Below are 23,166 nucleotides of genomic sequence, written 5' to 3'. Positions count from 1 at the left end.
GCCTTTTGTGTACTGGATTTGAATTACACCCTACCAGCATTAAGGGACCTGCTTACTTACTGTTTGCATGACCTTTAGTGACTACTATAGAGGCATGAAGGGCTATTGGGTTGGGTAGTTTATGTACTAACGAGCCCTTGATGAGGCCAGTAAGGCTTAGGAAATGGGTACCAATATTTCCCAGCAAAATTTAAATTTACACAAGCCAGATTATAAAACTGCCCTAGAAGGGTACATTTTTAGTGAGGGGCCATTAGAGCATATAATTTAAATAAGGCAGGTCTGCCATGGCTGAGGCAGAAACAATACCCTTAGGACCTGGGCCTTTTTTAACTCATTGTTCATTGTAGGAAAATGTCTTTAGAGATGCAAGACCTGCCATTAACTATTGGTGCCCTAGGCTTTGTTTATGATTTTTTAGATGAAAAAGTTTTCCGTAGAGAGAGCCAGTTTTAAGCAAGAAAAATTATTCACTAAACACAAAATTTTATAGCTTTTAACTTTTGAATTTAATAGGTTTTTTAAATTTAAGACTGACTTTACTGGAAATTTGAACCAGCAACCTTGTAGTTGCAGGCCCTACACTATAATCAACTGTGTTAACACGCTACTTGCAATAAGGCAAAGTAGAAGGCTTTTTTTTTTTTTTTTTTTTTTGAGACAGAGTCTCGTTTTGTCTCAAGGCACCCGGCTGGAGTGCAGTGGTGCGATCTCGGCTCACTGCAACCTCTGCCTCCCAGGTTCAAGCAATTCTCCTGCCTCAGCCTCCCAAGTAGCTGGGACTACAGGCGCCCACCACCATGCCCAGCTAATTTTTGTATTTTTAATGGAGACAAGGTTTCACCATGTTGGCCAGGATGGTCTCTTGACCTTGTGATCTGCCCAGCTCGGCCTCCCAAAGTGCTGGGATTACAGGCTTGAGCCACCAGGCCCGGTGGTAGAAAGCTTTTTTAAGCCATATTTTGAATAAGAATGCTGCTCTTTGAGGCGGTGTGGATGACCGAAAGCCAGACAGGGCTGACAGCCAGCAGCTGCTTTTTTTTTTTTTTTTTCCTTGCCGGTGTGCTGAGGGAAAAAAAAAGCCACTTGCTGCTGTGAGTTTTGAGAACCATGCCCTGCCCCCGCAGCTTTTGGTTGCTATGTTGACTCTGCCAGTACTATGTATGCGTTTGAGTTACTTTTTGAGCCGCTGCCCACACAGGGACCCGTGGCCTGCAGAAACACCCTGGGGGAAGTTTTTTGTTTTGTTTTTGACTGCGGTGTTTAACAGCCTGGTTTTGTGCTGGCCCTGCCTTTGGGACCCAGGGCAGCCGGCAAAAGCGCTTCCCCGCTTTGCTTCTTTTTAAGCTTTGCTTCTTTTTAAGCGCTGCTGCCACTCTGCTTAGCTTGGGCCACAGAAGTATTTGGGGAAGTTACAGCATTTAGAGCCTTTATGCCTGGCTGGGAAACACCTTGCCCCTGTTGCTTTTTGGCTATGTGCTTGCTGCACAGACCTGGGCCCACTCGCGGGGCTGGGTCGCGGTTTTCGCTGGCAAGGAGTGAAAGGCCTGGAGAAAGTGCTTGCCCACTTTGCCCCAAGTGCAAGCCCAACACCTGGTTTTACCCCTGTAACTGCAGATAGCTTTTGCCTGTTTCACCTCCCACAGGTTTTTGTTCCAGAGAAGCAGCTGAGTGAGAGAGGGAAAGAGAGAGAGACAGAGAAAGAAAGCCAAGAGAGTTCGAAGGAAAAAAACTGCACCTTTATTTAAACCTGGCTGGCCATGCCACTTTTAGTTCACCCCATCGCTGCCTGGTTCTGGCCGCTTTAGGTGTTTTCTTAAAGTGACAGGACAGAAAGCAAGTGAGAAAAGTTAGATATTCTCACCCCTCCGAAGCAAGTTTTTTGTTTGTTTTTTTTTTACGTTGCATTCCTTGGTACCATCTGTGTTGCCAATTTTGTGACTGGGTTTTTGGGGTGCCAGGGAGGTCCAGCTTTTTTGAGAGAATGTTGTAGGTTTTGGGTTTTTTTTGCTTTTTTAAGAATGAGAGAGGGGACCACCGTGAGCACGGTATGCTTGTAAAGTAAATACTGAACTCAAAAAAGAGTTTTTGCAGAAAGTGATTTATTTAGATAGAGAAAGAGAAAAAGAAGAAAAGAGAAAACTCACAAAGGGTATGGAAGGTGATCCAAACATGGAGTTTAAAGGGATGAGGAAGAAGGGGACTTTTAACCTGGGAGGAACTCCCACCTTCTCCAAGACCCCTGGCCAATGATAGGAGTTCCTTAGAACTTCCGCTGGAGTGATTGACTTTTGACCCTTTCCCACAAGTGGGAAAATTAAAACAGAGACTGTTAAATCTCCCAAATAGAGAGAGATGGGAGGGGGGCATGGTGCTGGGAAGTTCTTGCCCTTAAACCTATGCCCCCTTGTGTACCCAGAAAGAGAACGCATTCCCTCACACCCACATATGTACAAGAATAAATAGGCAATATTAAAAGGACTATTTCTGTTTAAGAAATTAAATTTATTTTAATAACCTTCCAAAACAGAAAGAAACAGGCCTACATGGTTTCCCCGGTGAATTCTATGAAATTCTTAGGAATTAATTTATATCAATTCTTTACAATTTCTTTCAGAGGTTAGAAGCAGAAAAAATACTTCTTATCTCATTTATTGAGAGGCCAGAATTACCCAAATACCAAGACTAGACAAAGATATTACAAATAAATCTTAAAACTGATAAAATGAACATACTAAAACTTGGAAGTAGGGAAATGTAACCAGCACCACTTGCATTCAACATTGGATTTCACAATAATATAATATTTATAAGAATCAAAGAGTACAAACAAATACCAAAATAAAATACCACTTTATGCCTAAATTGCAAAAATAAAAAAGTCACATAACTCCAAATGTTGGAGAGAACGTGTATTCAAATTTTCACTTACATATTACTGGTGATCAAGTAAATTAATGTAGTCACTTTAAAAAGAAACAGCTTCCAGATATGATAGCTCACATCTGTAATCCCAGCACTTTGGGAGGCCAAGGCAGGCAGATTGCTTGAGATTTAAGAGGCCAAAACGGGTAGATTGCTTGAGCCTAGGAGTTTTAAACCAGCCTGGGCAACAAGGTAAAACCTCATCTTTACTAAAAATACACACACACACACACAAAGCTAGGTGTGGTGGCAAGTGCCTGTAGTTCCAACTACTCAGGAGGCTGAGGTGGGAGGATCACTTGAGCCTGGGAAGTGCAAATTGCAGTGAGCTGAGACCATGCCACTGCACTCCAGCCTAGGTGACAGAGACCCTGCCTCAGAAAAAGTTGCAGCAACTATAATGCTACTATGTTGGAACTCTCCAATTTATTGAGTTTCTATGTAACACTGTGCTAAGCACCTCATAAATATCTTGACAACTCTGAGATAAATATTACTTCAATTTATCCATGTTCTAGCTATGGATGTCATGACATGTGAGTTGGGTCTCTTGAAGACAACAAAATAGTTCAGTCTTTCTTCTTTATCTAACTTGCTATTCTATGCCTTTTAAGTGTGGGCATTTAACCCATTTACATTCAAGGTTAATATTGATACGTAAGGATTTGATTCTGTCATAGTGTTGTCAGCTTGTTATTATGTTGACTTGATTGCATAATTCTTAACAGAATAACAAATTATATAGCAGAATAACATATTCTGTTAGCATTTGCTTGACTGAAAATAATATTTTTTCTTTACTTATGAATCATAGTTTGGCAGAATATAAAATTCTTAGTTGAAATTTCTTTTAAGTATGGTGAAGATAAGTCCCCAATCTCTTCTAGCTTGTAAGCTTTCTGCTGCATGACCTGTTGTTAGACTGATGGGGCTCCTTTTGTAAGTGACCTGCTTCTTTTCCCTAGTTGCCTTTAAGGTTTTCTTTCATGTTTACCTTGGAGAATCTGATAACTGTGTGTTTTGTGGATGGCCATCTTATACAGTGTCTTGAAGGGATTCTTTGAATTTCTTGCAGTTGCATATCAACCTCTCTAGCAAGATTGGGAAATTTTTCATAGACTGTATCTTCAAATACGTTTTCCGACTTGCTTATTCTTTCTCCTCTTTCAAGAATGCCAATGAGTCACAGGTTTGGTCTCTTTATATAATCTCATATTTCTCAGAGGTTTCATTATTAATATTTTTTTCTTTAATTTTGTCTGCTTGTGTTGATTCAAAGAGGTAATCTTCAAACTCTGAAATTATTTCTTTTTCTTTCTTTCTTTCTTTTTTTTTTTTTTTTTGAGACAACTTCTTGCCCTGTCAAGAAGATCCTTCTTGATCTCGGCTTACTAGAACCTCCGCCTCTCGGGTTCAGGCAGTTCTCCTGCCTCAGCCTTCCATGTAGCTGGGATTACAGGTGCACACTACCATGCCCCACTAGTTTTTGTATTTTTAGTTGAGACGGGATTTCAGCGTGTTGGCCAGACTGGTTTCGAACTCAGCTTCCCAAAGTGCTGGGATTACAGGGTTGAGCCACTGTGCCTGGCCTCTGAGAGTCTTTCTTAAGCTTGGTCTATTTTGTTGTTAAATACTATGTTTGTATTATGATATTCCTGTAGTAAAATATTCAATTCCAGAAGTTTGGTTCTTTCTTAAAATTACTACTTAATGTTTAAACTCTTAAGTTGTTTTACTGTTTTTAGGATTGTGTTTAAACCTTCTCCTGTGTCTTGTTGAGATTAAATTTGAAGAGAAGAAATGACAAATGTAATGATGAAGAATATACTAGCAAGTTCTATGTAATCTAGTTAGTTCAGTACAAAAATTGAGGAAAAGGGGTAGAAAAGAATCAAAGTATTTGATTTATCAAAATATCATTTTTATTTACTTGGGTACATTATCTATTTGCACTCATATGCTGCTACCTGATGAGTCTGTATATGCAAGTCAGTAACAACATGAATATTTGGGTGTGTGCATGCATATTAGCAAGTGTTAGAATCCATGGTTGATTGACACTCAATGATTTAATATTAAGATAAATTTTTAGAAGCATGGAATGAGGAAAGTTATTAAAGAGACCACTTATAAAACTCTGCTTGCCATAACCTCTTGAGGGTACTAATATTACAAAAATCCACACTTACTTCAGCAGTATGGAATAGAATTGAGAGCATAGAATTTGGAATCAGATTGCCTGAGTTCAGATTTTTTGTGTACCAATTACCAATTTTGAGACCTAGGAGAAGACATTTGCCCTGTCTATACCTAGGTATGTTCATCTGAAAAGGGGCGATAATAGCATCCAGTTGATAGAATTGTGGTAAGAAAGAAATCTGTTAGCAAAAGTAAAACACTAGACCAATGTCTGACATATAGAAAATGTTCAATAACTGTTAGCTACTATTATTAAGGTTTCTCTTACCTTTTTATGCTCCCGAATTATATTTATTTCATCATTATGTTTTTATTATCTTTCTCCCTATAGAGATATCTCTAATTCATATTTCAAATACAAAAAATTAAGCAATCAGATAAAATGTAATTTAATGAAAGTAAAAGTCAATATATTTTCAGTAACTTCAGTTAATACTTTGAAATCTCAAACTTCATAAAAAATTAAAATATCATTTATTTTAGAAATTTTCTCCCATTATGTCTTCATTCCTCATAAATAAAAAATGTAAGTTCAGAAATGCAACAAACTTCAACTACAGGCACATAAGTCTTTACAGAATTATTGTAAAATGATTGTTGAGCTTAATATTCTTTCTCAAAAACATACCAATGTTAACAATTTAAGTTAGTGAAATATTATTTTAAATATCACTTGTGGACAGGATTAACCAATTTAGCGATGTTTCTAAAATGCCTACATTAGTGATGTCAGTCTTATCCCAGTATCTTCCTCTAGCTCTGAATTTTATTGGGCTGCAGAGAATGTCCTTTCCATACACTGCTAATTCCCTGACTCCCAGCTTCTCCAAATATGCTATAAGAGATTACTCTGGAAATTTTATTGTTTCAGGCAGTTTCCTTCTATTTTGCTATGCACATGTCAGTGAAATCACTGTAACGCTCAGTATTTAAAAGTAAAAACAATTCAGTGCATTTTATTACTCTTAGAATATAGAGGGTAATTCACTTGTATTAACCAATACTTTTTCCTTATGACTGCCATTCTGCCTAAATATTACACAAATACTTAATCAGAGCAGACTTAACCAGTAATCTCAGAAAACAAACAAATTTTGTTCCCTGGACAAAACTAAAAGGAATCTTTTATAACATTTTTGCAATTGATTCCAATCTTGATGGTCTTTATTTAGCTGTATAAGACTACAAATTTGAGTAAATAAAAAATTTAAAATATTGCTAAAAGGTGATCCTGATTTATTTCTTTATGTTCTCAAGGCTTCCCTATGGAGATTTAAAGACTTTGACTTGGGTTCCAGGGTTTTCAATTCACAATGTAGGTGACTTCAGGTAAATTTCTTAACTTCTGAATCTTAGCTTCCCATTTAGCACTGTGCTTAGAAGTACTCATTCCTGTTTATAAAAATGCCAGCATCATTTAATACCTCAACTGTATTGTTTAATACTGTTTGTGTCAAAAGCAAAAGGCAGAATTATTACCTTTACCAGCTTGCAAATGAAAAAATTAAATGGCTTTTCTAAATCATCAAACAGGTCTCTGGGCCAGGTTTTTCACTATTATAGACCTATCTTCCATGAGCCTAAATTACTTATCAGAATTTTTTAAAATGCTGGTTTTTTTGAAAAAGGAATATTTACATAGGTATCACAAAATGAGTTCCAAGACATTAATATTCTAGGTTTATAAATTAATTCTAAGAATTTTAAACATATTATTCATTATGCACTTTTTACTTTAATCACATTCATAAGTGTCTTGTGATGTACCCAAAAACCAGAGAAGCTGTCAAAATACTTGTAAAATTTTCCACATTGATAAACTATTAAGCATCAAAAATTTCATGAAAGAAATACTTAATCAAATTAAAAGACTGGTTTAAATCAAATTATGAACCATTATGTTAGTATTTGAATATATGTTTCAATCAAAAATTATAATTTGAAATACAATGTTCTTTTTAGCAACTTGCCTTCCTATACATTAAAAGTTTCTTATTTATTTTAGCCCAAAAACATAAAATGTATTCTACCTTAAATCCATTGCAGTATCTTGTTTTCTCATTCTCTGAAGATTGTGCCTCTGCCGTTTTAATCAAATGTTGATTTTTGTCCATGATTGAAATACAGATATCATATGAATATTTTTAATTGTGGTTGATGCTTAGTTTGAAACAATCACCTATTAAGGAAGAAAAAATATAGTTTATTTTATTTTTACAATATATAACTAAGAAATAAGAAAAGCCACAATGTCACCATCTATTAATCAACCATTCACTAATATGCATTCAGGATCTACTATGTCTTGATCACTGAGCTAGGTCAATGCTGGACACAAAAGCAGTAAAGACAGACACAAATTCTAGCCCAAGGAGATTGTAACTTAATGGAAAAATAAATTTGTGGAGAGAAATTTGAAACAAATGAATAATATAGAATCACATACCAGATTACATGAACAAACATTTTAAATTATAGAAATTGAAATTATATATTTTCTGCACATCTATATTGTAAAATTTATAAAAGCTAAAATATGTTTTCTTCATCCTTATAGTTTTAAAATATGCCAATTAACCCCTTGCACATAGTATTCAAAATGGATACAAAAATAATATAAAGAATTAAATTAGAATGGCCTTAGACAGTTTTATGAAAAGGATATCTCTGGAATCAGGCTCAAAAAGCAGACAGAATTTGGATTTGTTAAAATGAGCAAAGTGTACTCTGAGTACCTCTCAGAGCAACTCTGGTAATGCTTGACCTTACCACAGTCATGATGTGACTTTAATTTTGCTCATTTCTTTTCCTTTTATTCATTTTGATTTTGTTCAACTTGTTCAGAAAATACAAATAGTTGAAAATGCAAATTAAAAAAAACAAAGATGCTTCCTTTAACTTGTTGTCTTATCCAGAAATATGATATGCATTTTTATTAAGTACATAATATTTTTTCAACACAAATGGCAGCATAACTCTAACATCATTCCCTACCTTTTTATCTTCTCTATATACTTAACTTTGTATTAATAAAAGTGGATCTCTTTTTCTTATGGTAGCAGGGTAAATCATTCTATATTAGTCAGCATTTAGGTTGTATCTAATCATTTCATATTTAAAATATTCTTAGTATATCATATGCCATTTTGTTTTTATGTGGTCATATCTGCAGAAAGAATTCAACAACTAGAGTTTTGGAGTCAAAGAATAACAAAAATTGTTATTTTGAGAGTCATTAAGGTCCTATTTTAAAGACTAGTAAAATGAGTTAATTTTTACTTCAATTGACTCTTTTATATAGAATATAATGTGTTCTTCATGGGGTTTTAGAAATATATTCTTGTTCATATATTTGTAAACAATACATATTTATGTATCTAAAATATCTATATAAGTAGACACAGTATAGTAGGGCACTAATTACACGATATACAAGTTGATTCTCACTTTTTGCAGTAGTTATGTTTTATAAAATTGCTGGGAAACTGAATTAGCAAATATTGAACCATTGTTCCTTGGAAAGATGCAGGGTTAGTTATGTGCCTGTGTGCCTCTGGTCACAATATCTTTGTAAATTGTTCAATATAGAACATTGTTTTATGTATGTTTTGTTTAAAGACAATTTATTTAATACATACTCTTGATTCATTAACATTGAATTAGTTGTCAATAACACTGTAGTTCTAACTTGAAGGAAGCTTAAATAGCATGTGTATCTTTTCCCTCAGATACTCTAGTGCACTGGTAAGTACTTCAGCACTATCTTTTGGGCCCATTCAAAACATTAACTCAGAAATACAAAACACAAAAATGCCAAAAATGTGGCAATAAGTACACTATGAATAGGATACTTGTTTATCATATGTGAGCTGAATCAGGAAGGCAGAGCTTCACTTTGCTCACCTCATTAGGGAACATGACAGCTCAAATTTTTCACCACTCTGCACATGTATGTGAATGCCCATGAAAGTCCAGCGGTATTGATTTTGGTGTTACAAATAAATTTTAACGAATAGATAAATTTGCTTATATAAAATCTGTGAATAATGAGGCTTGACTCTATATTTTATTAATTTATTAAACAAGGGTTATTGATTCTGAATAATAAATATAATACATATTTAAAGGATAGTGCATAAATATGGAAATAATAAATAGTTTAGGATATTATCACTTACGTATATGTGAGTATATAGAAACAGATGCTTGAATGCAGAAACTCATACCTGTGTACCTCTAAGTGACTCCATTGCTGTATGTGTGTGTTTTATGTATGCCGGTACCTGGATATGTCAGGTTTCTGGGTTCAGTGAGGTAAAGGAAAAAAATCAATGGCTGAGTAGTCTCAAGGTAATAAGCTGCACTTTGATAAATTTTACACCACTTTTTCCATGAATATTTGTTTCTATTTATTCATAATTTGAATATTAGGAAATATTTAAAAAGTAATTCTATAATAGCAAATCTCTTTGTATGACTTGCAAGGTGGATAGTCCTCCCTTAATTTTAGGCTTTTTTTTTTTATATACTAGCAAATATTCTTAAAGTCTTGAAGGCTATTTTCTCACCACTCCAAACCTGGTATATTTCAATTGATTAACTCGTTTCTCCTGTCTCCCACCTTTCTTTCTAGCCTATACATATATTTATCCTAAGAATCTTTCAAAAATCCCTCTTACTACGCAAAATAAAATTCTTAGCTTCTGTTTGAGGGTCTTCACACCTAAATTAAGCCCGTGTTTTTAGTCCCACTTTCAATATACCCATAAGCACCTGCAGACACATGGAATCACAGTCCCAAGAAGAAAGCTCTCTGCCTTCCTCTGTTTCTTCCAATCCTGAATGTCCTTCTCCATCTCTTGGTTGTAATGCTGATCCAAACTGTACCTCTTCAATGTTTTCATATTTACCACCTATTGATATCTCCCACTCTGCTGTACCAGTGGAGAATATATCTGAAGTCACTACTTTTCTTTGTATTTCCCCTATTTCCCGAGACAACTATTCCACATTTCTCTCCTAGATCTTCAGATAAAATATTCAGAAAAAAATAGGTGGACACATTGTTCCTCATATCACCAAAAGGTTAAATAAGTAACTCCAAAGTAATTAGAAAGTTGGAATATTAATTTAGGCCTGACTACATGCTGCACCTTCTAATTCACTTGACATTTAACATATTTTTCTCAGAACATTTTTTTTCTAAGTTTCAAATGATTTACATAAATGAATTCTGGGGACATAGTATGTTTATAAGATAGATAGAACCATAGGCATTTGGATGTAGCATTACAACTCTTCCCTGAATAGGATAGGTCAGTTCTTCCAAATTTGATAGGAGTGGGTATAGGACAGAGTCATATCAGCCTCTACTTATCTGTCAAGCTTTTAATATTTAATGGATCACAGAAAACCAGTTTAGGCAAAGTCACCCAATTTCTACATGTACTTATGCAGCTGAGGAGCAAAAAGGAAAAACAGCCTTTGCTAACTTCTTATAGGGAGACATCCCCCATCTCTACCTTACTTTCACAATAAAAACAATCGTCTTATCTTTCCTTCTCCTTCTGAATTGGAGAAGGAAACTAATTTATTGAAGTCTTAGTTTATGCCAAAAACTGTGCTGAGAAGACTTTTTGCTTATCTAATGGGAGATAAATTATCTAGAAAATATATTTCCCTTCACCCTGTATCAAACTTGGGTTGAAACAAGGAAATTGAGGTGGTTATGTGACTTTGAGACACCTATTTTTTTATGTTTGCCAATTAATTCCTCCCTTTACCCCTACCTTTGGCCACCTTCATCCAGTTAAGAAGAAATAAAAGAAATAAGGAGTCTACTGTGACCAGTCAATGTAGTTGATAAAAATATTTATCCTGTAGCATATTTTAAGAAGGTAACCAGAGCTTCATTTTTTTGAGACTTAATTATTTGTTTAGAAATTAATAAGATCAAGATTTGAAACTTTATATTTAAATATATAAAGGTATTGTTAACAGTATATAAATCTGAGGCTCTTGTACTTCCAGAAGGAATATTTACAAAGTTTTGAGGACTCAGAATGTAAGCGTGTGGAAGACACAGGGCATAAAATTTGTAATATTTATCAAGACCATCAAAATCTTTTCCCATGAAATTAGTGAAAATTTCTTACATAAAATATAAGTTAAAAATCAAGAATCTCAATGGTTCTTACCTGGACTTAAAATCCTACAGCAACAGCAACAAGTCCATCCTTTATTTCTCTGAAAAAGTAGTTGCCTTTTTGAAGATAAGTCCAATGATGATTAACCATCTTATTATGTCATTGCTCTAGTCAAACAGAAAAAGAAAAAAAAAAAAAAAAAAAACTAGTTAATTTTAAGAGTTCACTCCAGATGCCAATATTTAAAAATTATATTAATAATTTCTCAGCATTCCCACATTATTTTATGTTAATGTTAACAAGTAAACCTTACTTTTGGAAATGGCTTTTACTTGTTTATTCAATTAAGTTGGCTGCATAAGATTTTTTCTTTAAAAATATAAATACAATAAATTATTCAAGGTATTTAAAACTTCCAAATGGGAAATAATTTAAGACAAATTGAAAATATGCCTATAGGTTACATTGGCATTGAAAAATTAAAATATACCCTCTTTGCTAGCTATGGTTCTGATATGATATATATGGAGACTGGATATACCATCTGGAATAGGAAAGTCCCAATTAACTGCAAAACCATTTTTCTGAATGACAAAATTTAAGGCTGGTTTGTATGATAGATTCTTTACATCAAAACCTGAAAGAATTATTAATACTATAGTTTCCTTTTATTGACTTGACTTTTAGAGAAAAGGAGAGCTTGTCTCAGTTAAAAATTTTCTTGAGTAGAAATAAAGTATAATTAATTCAATAACTCAAACATTTTAGACATTAAGCTCTCTTGAAATAAAGTACAAACCCTTCTCTCACATGAATATACATATTTCAGAAAAGTGTGAAGATATAAGTGTATATATGTACATACATGTATATGCACATACATGTATACATATATACACATATTTACATGTATACTCATATATATGTGTGTGTGTGATAATGTGAGGATGCATATATGAGAATATGGTTACCCCTTATCATTCATGGGACATTTGTTGATATGGTTGCAGCAAAATGGATTTGATGTCTGTGTCATGGTTATCTGATAGATTAGTTCTATTCTTGGTTAATTTTGAGAAATATTGGAATCATGGGACAAACTAAAGAATGTAGAAGGGAAGAACAATTGTGCAGAACTGAGAAATGGAGATCCGAGGCCAAGAAAATTAGAGTAAGGCTTCCAAATATTCTGCTGAGTAAGAATCTACCAGTGAGTTGTCAAAATAGCAATCCAGTCCTATACCTAGCAGATTCTGACTCAGGAGACAAAAGATTATGCCTTTTAAATAAGCACTTTGAAAATTTTTCATGTACTGCCAGATTTTGAGGTCATAGCAGGAATACAGAACATTTTTCATCATTTTTATGGACTTCCTTTATTCACAATGGGAATATAGTTTGGGTGTTCTCAGGCTAATGGTTTTCTCTTCAGGCATCTATTTCATTGAAAACACATCAGCATGTTTGGAGATATACATATATATATATATACACACATATATACAATGAAGATAAAACAGTACAAATTATCTAACAACCTTTTTAATCCATAAGCTAAAGCAGCCAGTTGTAAAATTCAGTAGTATTTTCAGAGGTCAAAGAGCATTCTCTGTGCCCCTTTTCTCTTCCTAATTGTGTAAATAATTAGACTGCTCATTTTGTAGGAGTCATGGAAAAACAAGAGTACATCAAAGGAAAGATGTTACAAAACATCTTTCAAGATCAATATTATGCTAACAGCCATGTGTCAATTATATAACAAAAATTGCTTAAAATGATCAGCTGATATTTTTCAAAGATTGGAGCACCACTCTTTATCATTCTGGCTTATACTCAGTAACCTCCTAAATCCACATGCTTCCACTGACCCTGATGTGTAATGTACAATTTAATTTTGCTAGAGATTTCACTATTCCTTATCTATACATCTGGGTTACTTTCATTGTCATAATAATCACTCTCTTCCATATAACTTCATATCGTTTTGACTCTTTTGCACTATTTTAATACATGTGAAAGCCACAATCTTGATTAACTTTTTTTTTTTTTTTTGAGACACAGTCTTGCTCTATCACCCAGGCTAGAGTTCAGTGGCACGATCTAGGCTCACTACAACCTCTGCCTCCTCCTGGGTTCAAGCAGTTCTTATGCCTCAGCTTCCTGAGTAGCTTGGATTACAGACATCCATCACCATGCCCAGTTAATTTTGTTATTTTTAGTAGAGACAGAGTTTCACCATCTTGGCCAGGCTGGTCTTGAACTACTGACTTTGTGATCCACCCACCTCAGCCTCCCAAAGTCCTGGGATTACAGGTGTGAGCCAACGCGACTGGCCAATTAAATTTAACTCTTAAATAACTCTGCGCATTTCTTTCATGGAGCTAAGTGTAGCTGAAGAAAATCTCTCAACCATGCTGACTTTAAATGTATGATTAGGAAGCCCACATGGACCATACATTTTGCTAAGAAATCATTCACGTCATTTTGTATTCTGACTATTTTGTGCATTCATCTTTTTTTTTATAATTCTAATACATCCCTTCACCTTCAGCTGATGATCTATTTTACTGAAAAACAAATAATAAGGCAGAAACTTTCCAAAAGCTCCCTTGACCACACTTACCTATGTAAAGCACCAGTACAACATTGTCTACCTTAGTGAACTACCCAAGTTTAAGCTAAGGCTAATCTCCACTTTCATATCATATTGCCTCCTCCTCTTATGTTTTTAAGGATATCACTATCCTATTTCTAAAGAAAAGTTTCTATCAGCATGTGAGCATTCTGTCACTTTTTCGTCTTTCAAAAATCTCTCTTTTGATCCCATTTTTTTCTGATATTGCCCTATTTCAGGGCTATTCTTACAGAGAAAACGCTTGTCTAATTATTGCTTTCAAACTCTCTCTTTATATTCGCTCTTGAGCACACTCTTACCAGGTTTTTGCCCCAAAATTTCCACTGAAACTACTCTTCCTAAGTCATAAATTACCTAAATGCTACATGTAATAGTCCTCATCTGACTTGAACTATTAGCAGCACTTTTCAGAACTGAGAATTCCCTCCCTAAAAAAACTTTGCAGGACACTACTCTTTGTGGTTTGCCTTCTAACTCACTGACTTACCTATTTACACCTCATTTACTCTAAATTCTTTATCTTGGGCTTCTAAATTGAAGCATCTGAGAAAAAAACCTTACTGTGTCCGTTTGTGACCTCATCTACTCTCATGTCTTTAAATCCTATCCATATGTGGATCATTTCAAAATTTTTTTCTCTGGCCAAGTTAATTATAAACTCTAGATTTATCTATTAGCTTCTCACTATCTTCTTATATATCTCTAATAGGCATCTTGTACTTAATATTTTCTAACATGGTATCTTAGTCTTCCCTTCTTAAACCTCTCCTCCTGTAATATCCCCATTTCCAGGGATTATTGTCCAGGGAAGACAAGAATCCCCATACACTGTAATTCTATCTTTCCAGTTGCACATGTGTGTGTACATGCATACACACAATATTAGAATCATTTATTCCTGTATTTCTCACACTCATATTAGACTCTAATTTCAAAATATACCCAGAATCTGATGATTTCTCACCTCCTCCACAACTCTCAGACTGGTCCTGAATTATTACAATACTCTCATACTTGCATCTGAGCTTTTCTCCTAACCACTCACAACCCCTTTTCCCCAAACTCACTCCCCTGTGTAAATCTTAACACATCAATGAGGGTCATATCATGTCACTGCTCTGCTAGATACTCCATTAGCTTCACATATCACTCAGGATAAAATCCAAAGAACAGCTTTAAGGCCCTCTAAGTTATAGATCCTCCACTGAGAATCTTTGTTCCTATTTTTCTTTCTGTCTGGTATGTTCTTTCCCTATAGCTGCATAGCTCACTCCCTCACCATATTCTATTATCCGTACAAATGACACTTTCCTAGTGAGGTCTTCTCTAACAATTTTATAATATTACTCCCTCTGACACTCAATTATTATTCTCTCATCATCATACTATGAATTTCACTCACATATTTTGTTTACCGCCAGCCTTCCTTTGCCTCACAAACCATAAAATCACACTACAGAGGAATCTCCAGAAGAACAAAGATAGGTTTTTGTCATTTTTGTTCACTGCTGTATTCTCAGTTCCAAGAATAGTGTCTCATACCTAGAAGATACTCAATAAATATTTTAAAATAAATGTAGTATATATTTCAAAAATGTGTAAGAATGAACTGATATTAAAAACAAAGAATTAATCTGCAATATTTTTAAATAGTAAGAAAGATGACTGTAATTGTATGTGAAGCAATTATTCAATCATCAATGCATGTGACAAAAATTGGAAGCAGTCAACAATTTATTTTGTTTAAAGAGTCAAACTTGACCATGATTGATGCTACATGATCCTTCCTTCTACTTGAAATGTTTTATGTACAGATGTCCACTTTTTGCTTCAGTTGTTTTCTGCTCAATTATTGCTGCTTTGCAGATGCTTGCCCTGACCTACTTAAAAATGTAACATTTGTAAATTTCTACTTTCTTGCCCTACCTCCCCATATCTCTTAAAATTACATGATTTAGTGAAATATGTTTGTATATTGTCTTTTCTCCAGTAAATATGATCAGCAAAAGATAAGAAACTTCATCTTTTTTGATCAGTCATCAGATTCTAGTATAGTGCTATTATGAAGACACAATAACCAAGAGAGAATAATATTGACATAAAAATAAACATTAATCAATTAAACAAAATAGAGAATATAAAAGTAAATCTGAACATTTATATTTCATTGATATTTTCACAAGGTTCTGTCTTAATAGTGATGAAAGAATAGAAAAAATGGAAAATAGGAGGCAAGATTAACTTTCAGCTCCTACTCAGACAGAACAGCATGTAGAGACTGACATTGTGAAATTCTGCCCCAGCAACCACTGTAGGAACATATTAGGAAAAGCAAAAGAATTCACAAATCCTTTGAAAGAAGTAGCTTGCTGCTGCAAACTCCATGAGACAGGTTAAAAACTGTAAGTGCCCACAGTGTGAGGGGGGAAAGTCTGCCTCTAAACACATATCCTCAATGAGGAACCTGATAATCTAGATCATAGGAGAAGGGTTTGACCTTACCTAGCTAGAGCTGACATAAATTTAGAGTGCTGAGTGAAATATTAAAGTGGAAGAAGTAGTGGGGAGAGCCCTGTAGGCACCCCTGGTCCTCAGGAAAGCCAAGGGAAGTCATTTCTGACTTTATCTCACAGGAGTCCTTGGGGAGAGCAACCAGTGGAATTAGGAAAGGGCAACAGGGAGAATGAGACTTCCAGCTAAACTTTGTAACAATTTTGGTGAACTGTGAATTTTCCTGGGCAGAATCTGGGGATGGGGGGATAAATGGAAAATGCAGGTATGAGCACAGAAGCCATGGCAGGCAGGCAAGAGCAAGTTCTGAAATCCCTGCTTACTTTCTCAGTGGGAAGGATTGTGACCTGGGGCAAGAACTCAGACCTGCACCCTGGAGGCTTAGACATAAATTTGGCTCTTTTGGCTGTTGGAGGAGCACAAAAGTGAGACTGTCCTTGCTGGCTGCATGGGAGCTGAGTGGAGCCTGTCACTGCTGACTTGCCCCCAGTTTCATGGAAACTTATACAAAGCAGCAGAGGCAGCCATATTCCCCTTTGTAATATAACTCTATTGGCCTGAAAACCACTGCCTCATCCCCCACAGTGAATGAAGCAGAATTCTGTTTGTGAAAATGGATATTTTAATCAGTTCACACATCTGAGTATGCTAAGTCATTTAACACTTGCGGCAAAAAACAAAATAAAATAAAACAAAAAACAAAAATCTTTCACTGTTAAGCAACCAAGAATCAGCTTTTTCTTGGAGAAATATTTATGCGCCACTAATCTCTGCTCAAAACTAATTAGGGGCCCAAACAATTGTTAACTAGGAAACTAAATTTGCACCCCCAATGATGCGATTCTTAAGTGAAACAATGTAGAAAATTTACATCTCAAAGGCACAAAACTTAGACCTAAACAAAGGCCAGGTTCTTAAGAAAATTTTAAGTCATTGCCTTCTCCATTCTAAAAGTTCCTAGTGGTTCAGGTGAAAAGAGGGATATGGTCCTACAAATGAAGATTTCCCTTATACATGTGATTTTTTTACAGTGAGTATCAACAAAGCCAGATAAATGTCAGAAACTTGTATTTTGGCTTTTAAACACAGCTTACTTCTTACTTAAATTATAGGCTTCAGGGCGGAACCCTTTAATGAATAGAACAGAGAAAGCATGCAGGTTTAGGGCATAATATTTAAATATGTGAGAGGCAGGCATAGCTGGAAGGTGAAATACAGACTACCCAAAGTCAAGTATCCCATTTTTACACAGAATTGTTGGTCCTCAAGCAGAGAGAAATGCCGTGGAATGAGAAAGTGCAATGCCTTCACAGTCCACCTCACTGCAGAGACATTTTTTTTTTTTTTTTAAATTGCATTTTAGGTTTTGGGGTACATGTGAAAAACATGCAAGGTTGTTGCATAGGTGCATACGTGGCAGTGTGATTTGCTGCCTTCCTCCCCTTCACCCATATCTGGCATTTCTCCCCGTGCTATCCCTCCCCAATTCCCCACCCCCCCGCTGTCCCCCCCACTCCCCCACAACAGACCCCCATGTATAGTGCTCCCTTCCCTGTGTCCATGTGTTCTCCTTGTTCAACACCCGCCTATGAGTGAGAACATGTGGTGTTTGATTTTGTGTTCTTGTGTCAGTTTGCTGAGAATGATGGTTTCCAGGTTCATCCATGTCCCTACAAAGGACGCGAACTCCTCGTTTTTAATGGCTGCATAATATTCCATGGTGTATATGTGCCACATTTTTCCTGTCCAGTCTATCATCGATGGGCATTTGGGTTGGTTCCAGGTCTTTGCTATTGTAAACTGTGCTGCTATGAACATTCGTGTGCATGTGTCCTTACAGTAGAACGATTTATAATCCTTTGGATATATGCCCAGTAATGGGATTGCTGGGTCAAATGGAATTTCTATTTCTAGGTCCTTGAGGAATCGCCACACTGTTTTCCACAATGGTTGAACTAGTTTACACTCCCACCAACAGTGTAAAAGTGTTCCTATTTCTCCACATCCTCTCCAGCATCTGTTGTCTCCAGATTTTTTAATGATTGCCATTCTGACTGGTGTGAGATGGTATCTCAATGTAGTTTTGATTTGCATTTCTCTAATGGCCAGTGATGATGAGCATTTTTTCATATGCTTGTTGGCCTCATGTATGTCTTCTTTTGTAAAGTATCTGTTCATATCCTTCGCCCACTTTTGAATGGGCTTGTTTGTTTTTTTCTTGTAAATCTTTTTTAGCTCGTTGTAAATTCTGGATATCAGCCCTTTGTCAGATGGGTAGGCTGCAAAAATTTTTTCCCATTCTGTTGGTTGCCGATTCACTCTATTGACTGTTTCTTTTGCTGTGCAGAAGCTGTGGAGTTTGATTAGGTCCCATTTGTCTATTTTGGCTTTTGTTGCCAATGCTTTTGGTGTTTTGGTCATGAAGTCCTTGCCTACGCCTATGTCCTGAATGGTTTTGCCTAGGTTTCCTTCTAGTGATTTTATGGTGTTACGTCTTATGTTTAAGTCTTTAATCCATCTGGAGTCAATTTTAGTGTAAGGTGTCAGGAAGGGGTCGAGTTTCTGCTTTCTGCATATGGCTAGCCAGTTTTCCCAACACCACTTATTGAACAGGGAATCCTTTCCCCATTGCTTGTTTTTATCAGGTTTGTCAAAGATCGGGTGGTTGTAGATATGTTGTCTTGCCTCCGACGCCTCTGTTCTGTTCCATTGGTCTATATCTCTGTTTTGGTACCAGTACCATGCTGTTTTGATTACTGTAGCCTTGTAGTAGAGTTTGAAGTCTGGTAGTGTGATGCCTCCCGCTTTGTTCTTTTTGCTTAGAATTGACTTGGCTATGCGGGCTCTCTTTTGGTTCCATATGAAGTTTAAGGTGGTTTTTTCCAGTTCTGTGAAGAAGGTCATTGGTAGCTTGATGGGGATAGCATTGAATCTGTATATTACTTTGGGCAGTATGGCCATTTTCACGATATTAATTCTTCCTAACCATGAACATGGAATGTTTCTCCATCTGTTTGTGTCCTCTCTTATTTCGTTGAGCAGTGATTTGTAGTTCTCCTTGAAGAGGTCCTTTACATTCCTTGTTAGTTGTATTCCTAGGTATTTTATTCTCTTTGTAGCAATTGTGAATGGCAGTTCGTTCTTGATTTGGCTCTCTTTAAGTCTATTATTGGTGTATAGGAATGCTTGTGATTTTTGCACATTGATTTTGTATCCTGAGACTTTGCTGAAGTTGCTTATCAGTTTCAGGAGCTTTTGGGCTGAGATGATGGGGTCTTCTAGATATACAATCATGTCGTCTGCAAATAGAGACAATTTGACTTCCTCCTTTCCTAATTGAATACCCTTTATTTCTTTTTCTTGCCTGATTGCTCTGGCTAGAACTTCCAGTACTATATTGAATAGGAGTGGTGAGAGAGGGCATCCTTGTCTAGTGCCCGATTTCAAAGGGAATGCTTCCAGTTTTTGCCCGTTCAGTATGATATTGGCTGTCGGTTTGTCGTAAATAGCTTTTATTATTTTGAGATACGTTCCATCGATACCTAGTTTATTGAGGGTTTTTAGCATAAAGGGCTGTTGAATTTTGTCGAAGGCCTTCTCTGCATCGATTGAGATAATCATGTGGTTTTTGTCTTTGGTTCTGTTTATGTGGTGAATTACATTTATAGACTTGCGTATATTGAACCAGCCTTGCATCCCCGGGATGAATCCTACTTGATCATGGTGGATAAGCTTTTTGATGTGCTGTTGTAATCGGCTTGCCATTATTTTATTGAAGATTTTTGCATCTATGTTCATCATGGATATTGGCCTGTAGTTTTCTTTTCTTGTTGAGTCTCTGCCAGGTTTTGGTATTAGGATGATGTTGGTCTCATAAAATGATTTGGGAAGGATTCCCTCTTTTTGGATTATTTGGAATAGTTTCAGTAGGAATGGTATCAGTTCCTCTTTGTATGTCTGGTAGAATTCTGCTGTGAACCCATCTGGACCTGGGCTTTTTTTGGGTGGTAGGCTCTTAATTGCTGCCTCGACTTCAGACCTTGTTATTGGTCTATTCAGGGTTTTGACTTCTTCCTGGTTTAGGCATGGGAGGAGGCTACTGTCCAGGAATCTATCCATTTCCTCCAGGTTTTCTAATTTATGTGCATAGAGTTGTTTGTAATAATCTCTGATGATGGTTTGAATTTCTGTGGAATCTGTGGTGATATCCCCTTTGTCATTTTTTATTGCATCTATTTGATTATTCTCTCTTTTCTTTTTTATTAGTCTGGCTAGTGGTCTGTCTATTTTGTTGATCTTTTCAAAAAACCAGCTCCTGGATTTATTGATTTTTTGAAGGGTTTTTTGTGTCTCTATCTCCTTCAATTCTGCTTTGATCTTAGTTATTTCTTGTCTTCTGCTAGGTTTTGAGTTTTTTTGATCTTGCTCCTCTAGCTCTTTCAATTTTGACGATAGGGTGTCAATTTTAGATCTCTCCTTTCTTCTCATGTGGGCACTTATTGCTATATATTTTCCTCTAGAGACTGCTTTAAATGTGTCCCAGAGATTCTGGTATGTGGTGTCTTCATTCTCGTTGGTTTCGAAGAACGTCTTTATTTCTGCCTTCATTTCATTGTTTATCCAGTCAACATTCAGGAGAAAGTTGTTCATTTTCCACGAGGCTGTGCGGTTCTGGGTTGGTTTCTGAATTCTGAGTTCTAACTTGATTGCACTGTGGTCTGAGAGACTGTTTGTTATGGTTTCCGTTCTTTTGCATTTGCTGAGGAGTGATTTACTTCCAATTATGTGGTCAATTTTAGAGTAGGTGTGATGTGGTGCTGAGAAGAATGTATATTCTGTGGATTTGGGGTGGAGAGTTCTGTAAATGTCTATTAGGTTTGCTTGTTCCAGGTCTGAGTTCAAGTCCTGGATATCCTTGTTAATTTTCTGTCTCATTGTTCTGTCTAATATTGACAATGGTGTGTTGAAGTCTCCCACTATTATTGTGTGGGAGTCTAAGTCTCTTTGTAAGTCTTTAAGAACTTGCCTTATGTATCTGGGTGCTCCTGTATTAGGTGCATATATATTTAGGATCGTTAGCTCTTCTTGCTGCATTGATCCTTTTACCATTATGTAATGTCCTTCTTTGTCTCTTTTGATCTTTGTTGCTTTAAAGTCTATTTTATCAGAGATGAGAATTGCAACTCCTGCTTTTTTTTGTTCTCCATTTGCTTGGTAAATCTTCCTCCATCCCTTTATTTTGAGCCTTTGTGTATCCTTGCATGTGAGATGGGTTTCCTGGATACAGCACACTGATGGGTTTTGGCTTTTTATCCAATTTGCCAGTCTGTGTCTTTTGATTGGGGCATTTAGTCCGTTTACATTTAGGGTTAATATTGTTATGTGCGAATTCGATCCTGTCATTTTGGTGCTAGGTGGCTGTTTTGCCCTTTGGTTGATGCAGATTCTTCATTGTGTTGATGCTCTTTACCTTTTCGTGTGTTTTTGGAGTGGCTGGTACTGGTTGTTCTTTTCTATGTGTAGTGCCTCCTTCAGGAGCTCTTGTAGAGCTGGTCTGGTGGTGATGAACTCTCTGAGTTCTTGCTTGTTCACAAAGGATATTATTTTTCCTTCACTTATGAAGCTTAGTTTGGCTGGATACAAAATTCTGGGTTGGAAGTTCTTTTCCTTAAGGATGTTGAATATCGGCCCCCACTCTCTTCTGGCCTGTAGGGTTTCTGCTGAGAGATCTGCAGTGAGTCTGATGGGCTTCCCTTTGTGGGTAACCTGACCTTTCTCTCTGGCTGCCCTTAGTATTTTCTCCTTCATTTCAACCCTGGTGAATCTGATGATTATGTGTCTTGGGGTTGCTCTTCTAGAGGAGTATCTTTGTGGTGTTCTCTGTATTTCCTGGACTTGAATCTTGGCCTGCCTTGTTAGGTTGGGGAAGTTTTCCTGGATAATATCCTGAAGAGTATTTTCCAGCTTGGATGCATTCTCTTCATCACTTTCAGGTACACCTATCAAACGTAGATTAGGTCTTTTCACATAGTCCCATATTTCTTGTTGACTTTGTTCATTCCTTTTTACCCTGTTTTCTCTAATCTTGCCTTCTCGTTTTATTTCATTGAGTTGATCTTCGACCTCTGATATCCTTTCTTCTGCTTGGTCAATTCGGCTGTTGAAACTTGTGCATGCTTCACGAAGTTCTCGTGTTGTGTTTTTCAGCTCCATCAATTCGCTCATATTCCTCTCTAAGTTGTCCATTCTTGTTAGCATTTCGTCAAGTCTTTTTTCAAGGTTCTTAGTTTCTTTGCATTGGGTTAGAACATGTTCTTTTAGCTCACGGAAGTTTCTTATTATCCACTTTCTGAAAGCTGATTCTGTCATTTCATCACACTCATTCTCCATCCAGTCTTGTTCCCTTGCTGGTAAGGAGTTGTGATCCCTTGTAGGAGGAGAAGTGTTCTGGTTTTGGGTGTTTTCATCCTTTTTGCGCTGGTTTCTTCCCATCTTTGTGGATTTATCCACCTGTTGACTTTGTAGTTGTTGTCTTTCTGATTTTGGTAATTTTAAGTCTGCTGTGGCAGAACTCATAAACCCCCTGCTCTTCCCCCCAGGTGTTCTGTCCCAGGGAGTTACGGTTTTATGATGTTCCCCTGTGCGGTTGCTGTTTTCCCTGCCCACAAGGTGGCAGCCCAGTCACACTCAGGTTACAGAGGCTTCACTTAGCTGCTGTGGGCTCCACCCAGCTTCCGTGTGAACTTCTGG

General features: G+C 36.3%; 1 protein-coding gene and 1 pseudogene across 1 annotated transcript in view; one reads left to right on the top strand and one right to left on the bottom strand.

Annotated features, from left to right (window-relative positions):
* Positions 1-11,437, bottom strand: part of LOC105705767 (solute carrier organic anion transporter family member 1B1) — a 110,539-nt gene extending 99,102 nt beyond the window's left edge. The window contains exons 1-2 of the mRNA XM_064377323.1: positions 11,322-11,437; positions 7,155-7,303 (exon numbers count right to left, since the gene is read on the bottom strand). Coding sequence (XP_064233393.1) covers positions 7,155-7,238 — 84 coding nt within the window. The 5' untranslated portion in view covers positions 7,239-7,303; positions 11,322-11,437. The remainder of the gene's footprint in view (positions 1-7,154; positions 7,304-11,321) is intronic.
* Positions 11,438-16,668: 5,231 nt separating this feature from the next.
* LOC105711999 (uncharacterized) overlaps positions 16,669-23,166 on the top strand; it is a 185,065-nt pseudogene continuing 178,567 nt past the window's right edge.

Source organism: Aotus nancymaae, unplaced genomic scaffold, assembly GCF_030222135.1.
Source record: "Aotus nancymaae isolate 86718 unplaced genomic scaffold, 86718_ANA_hifiasm-v0.15.2.pri h1tg000016l, whole genome shotgun sequence".
NCBI lineage: Eukaryota > Metazoa > Chordata > Mammalia > Primates > Aotidae > Aotus > Aotus nancymaae.
Note: the sequence above shows the minus strand (reverse complement) of the source record. Positions and strands in the feature narration are given on the sequence as shown.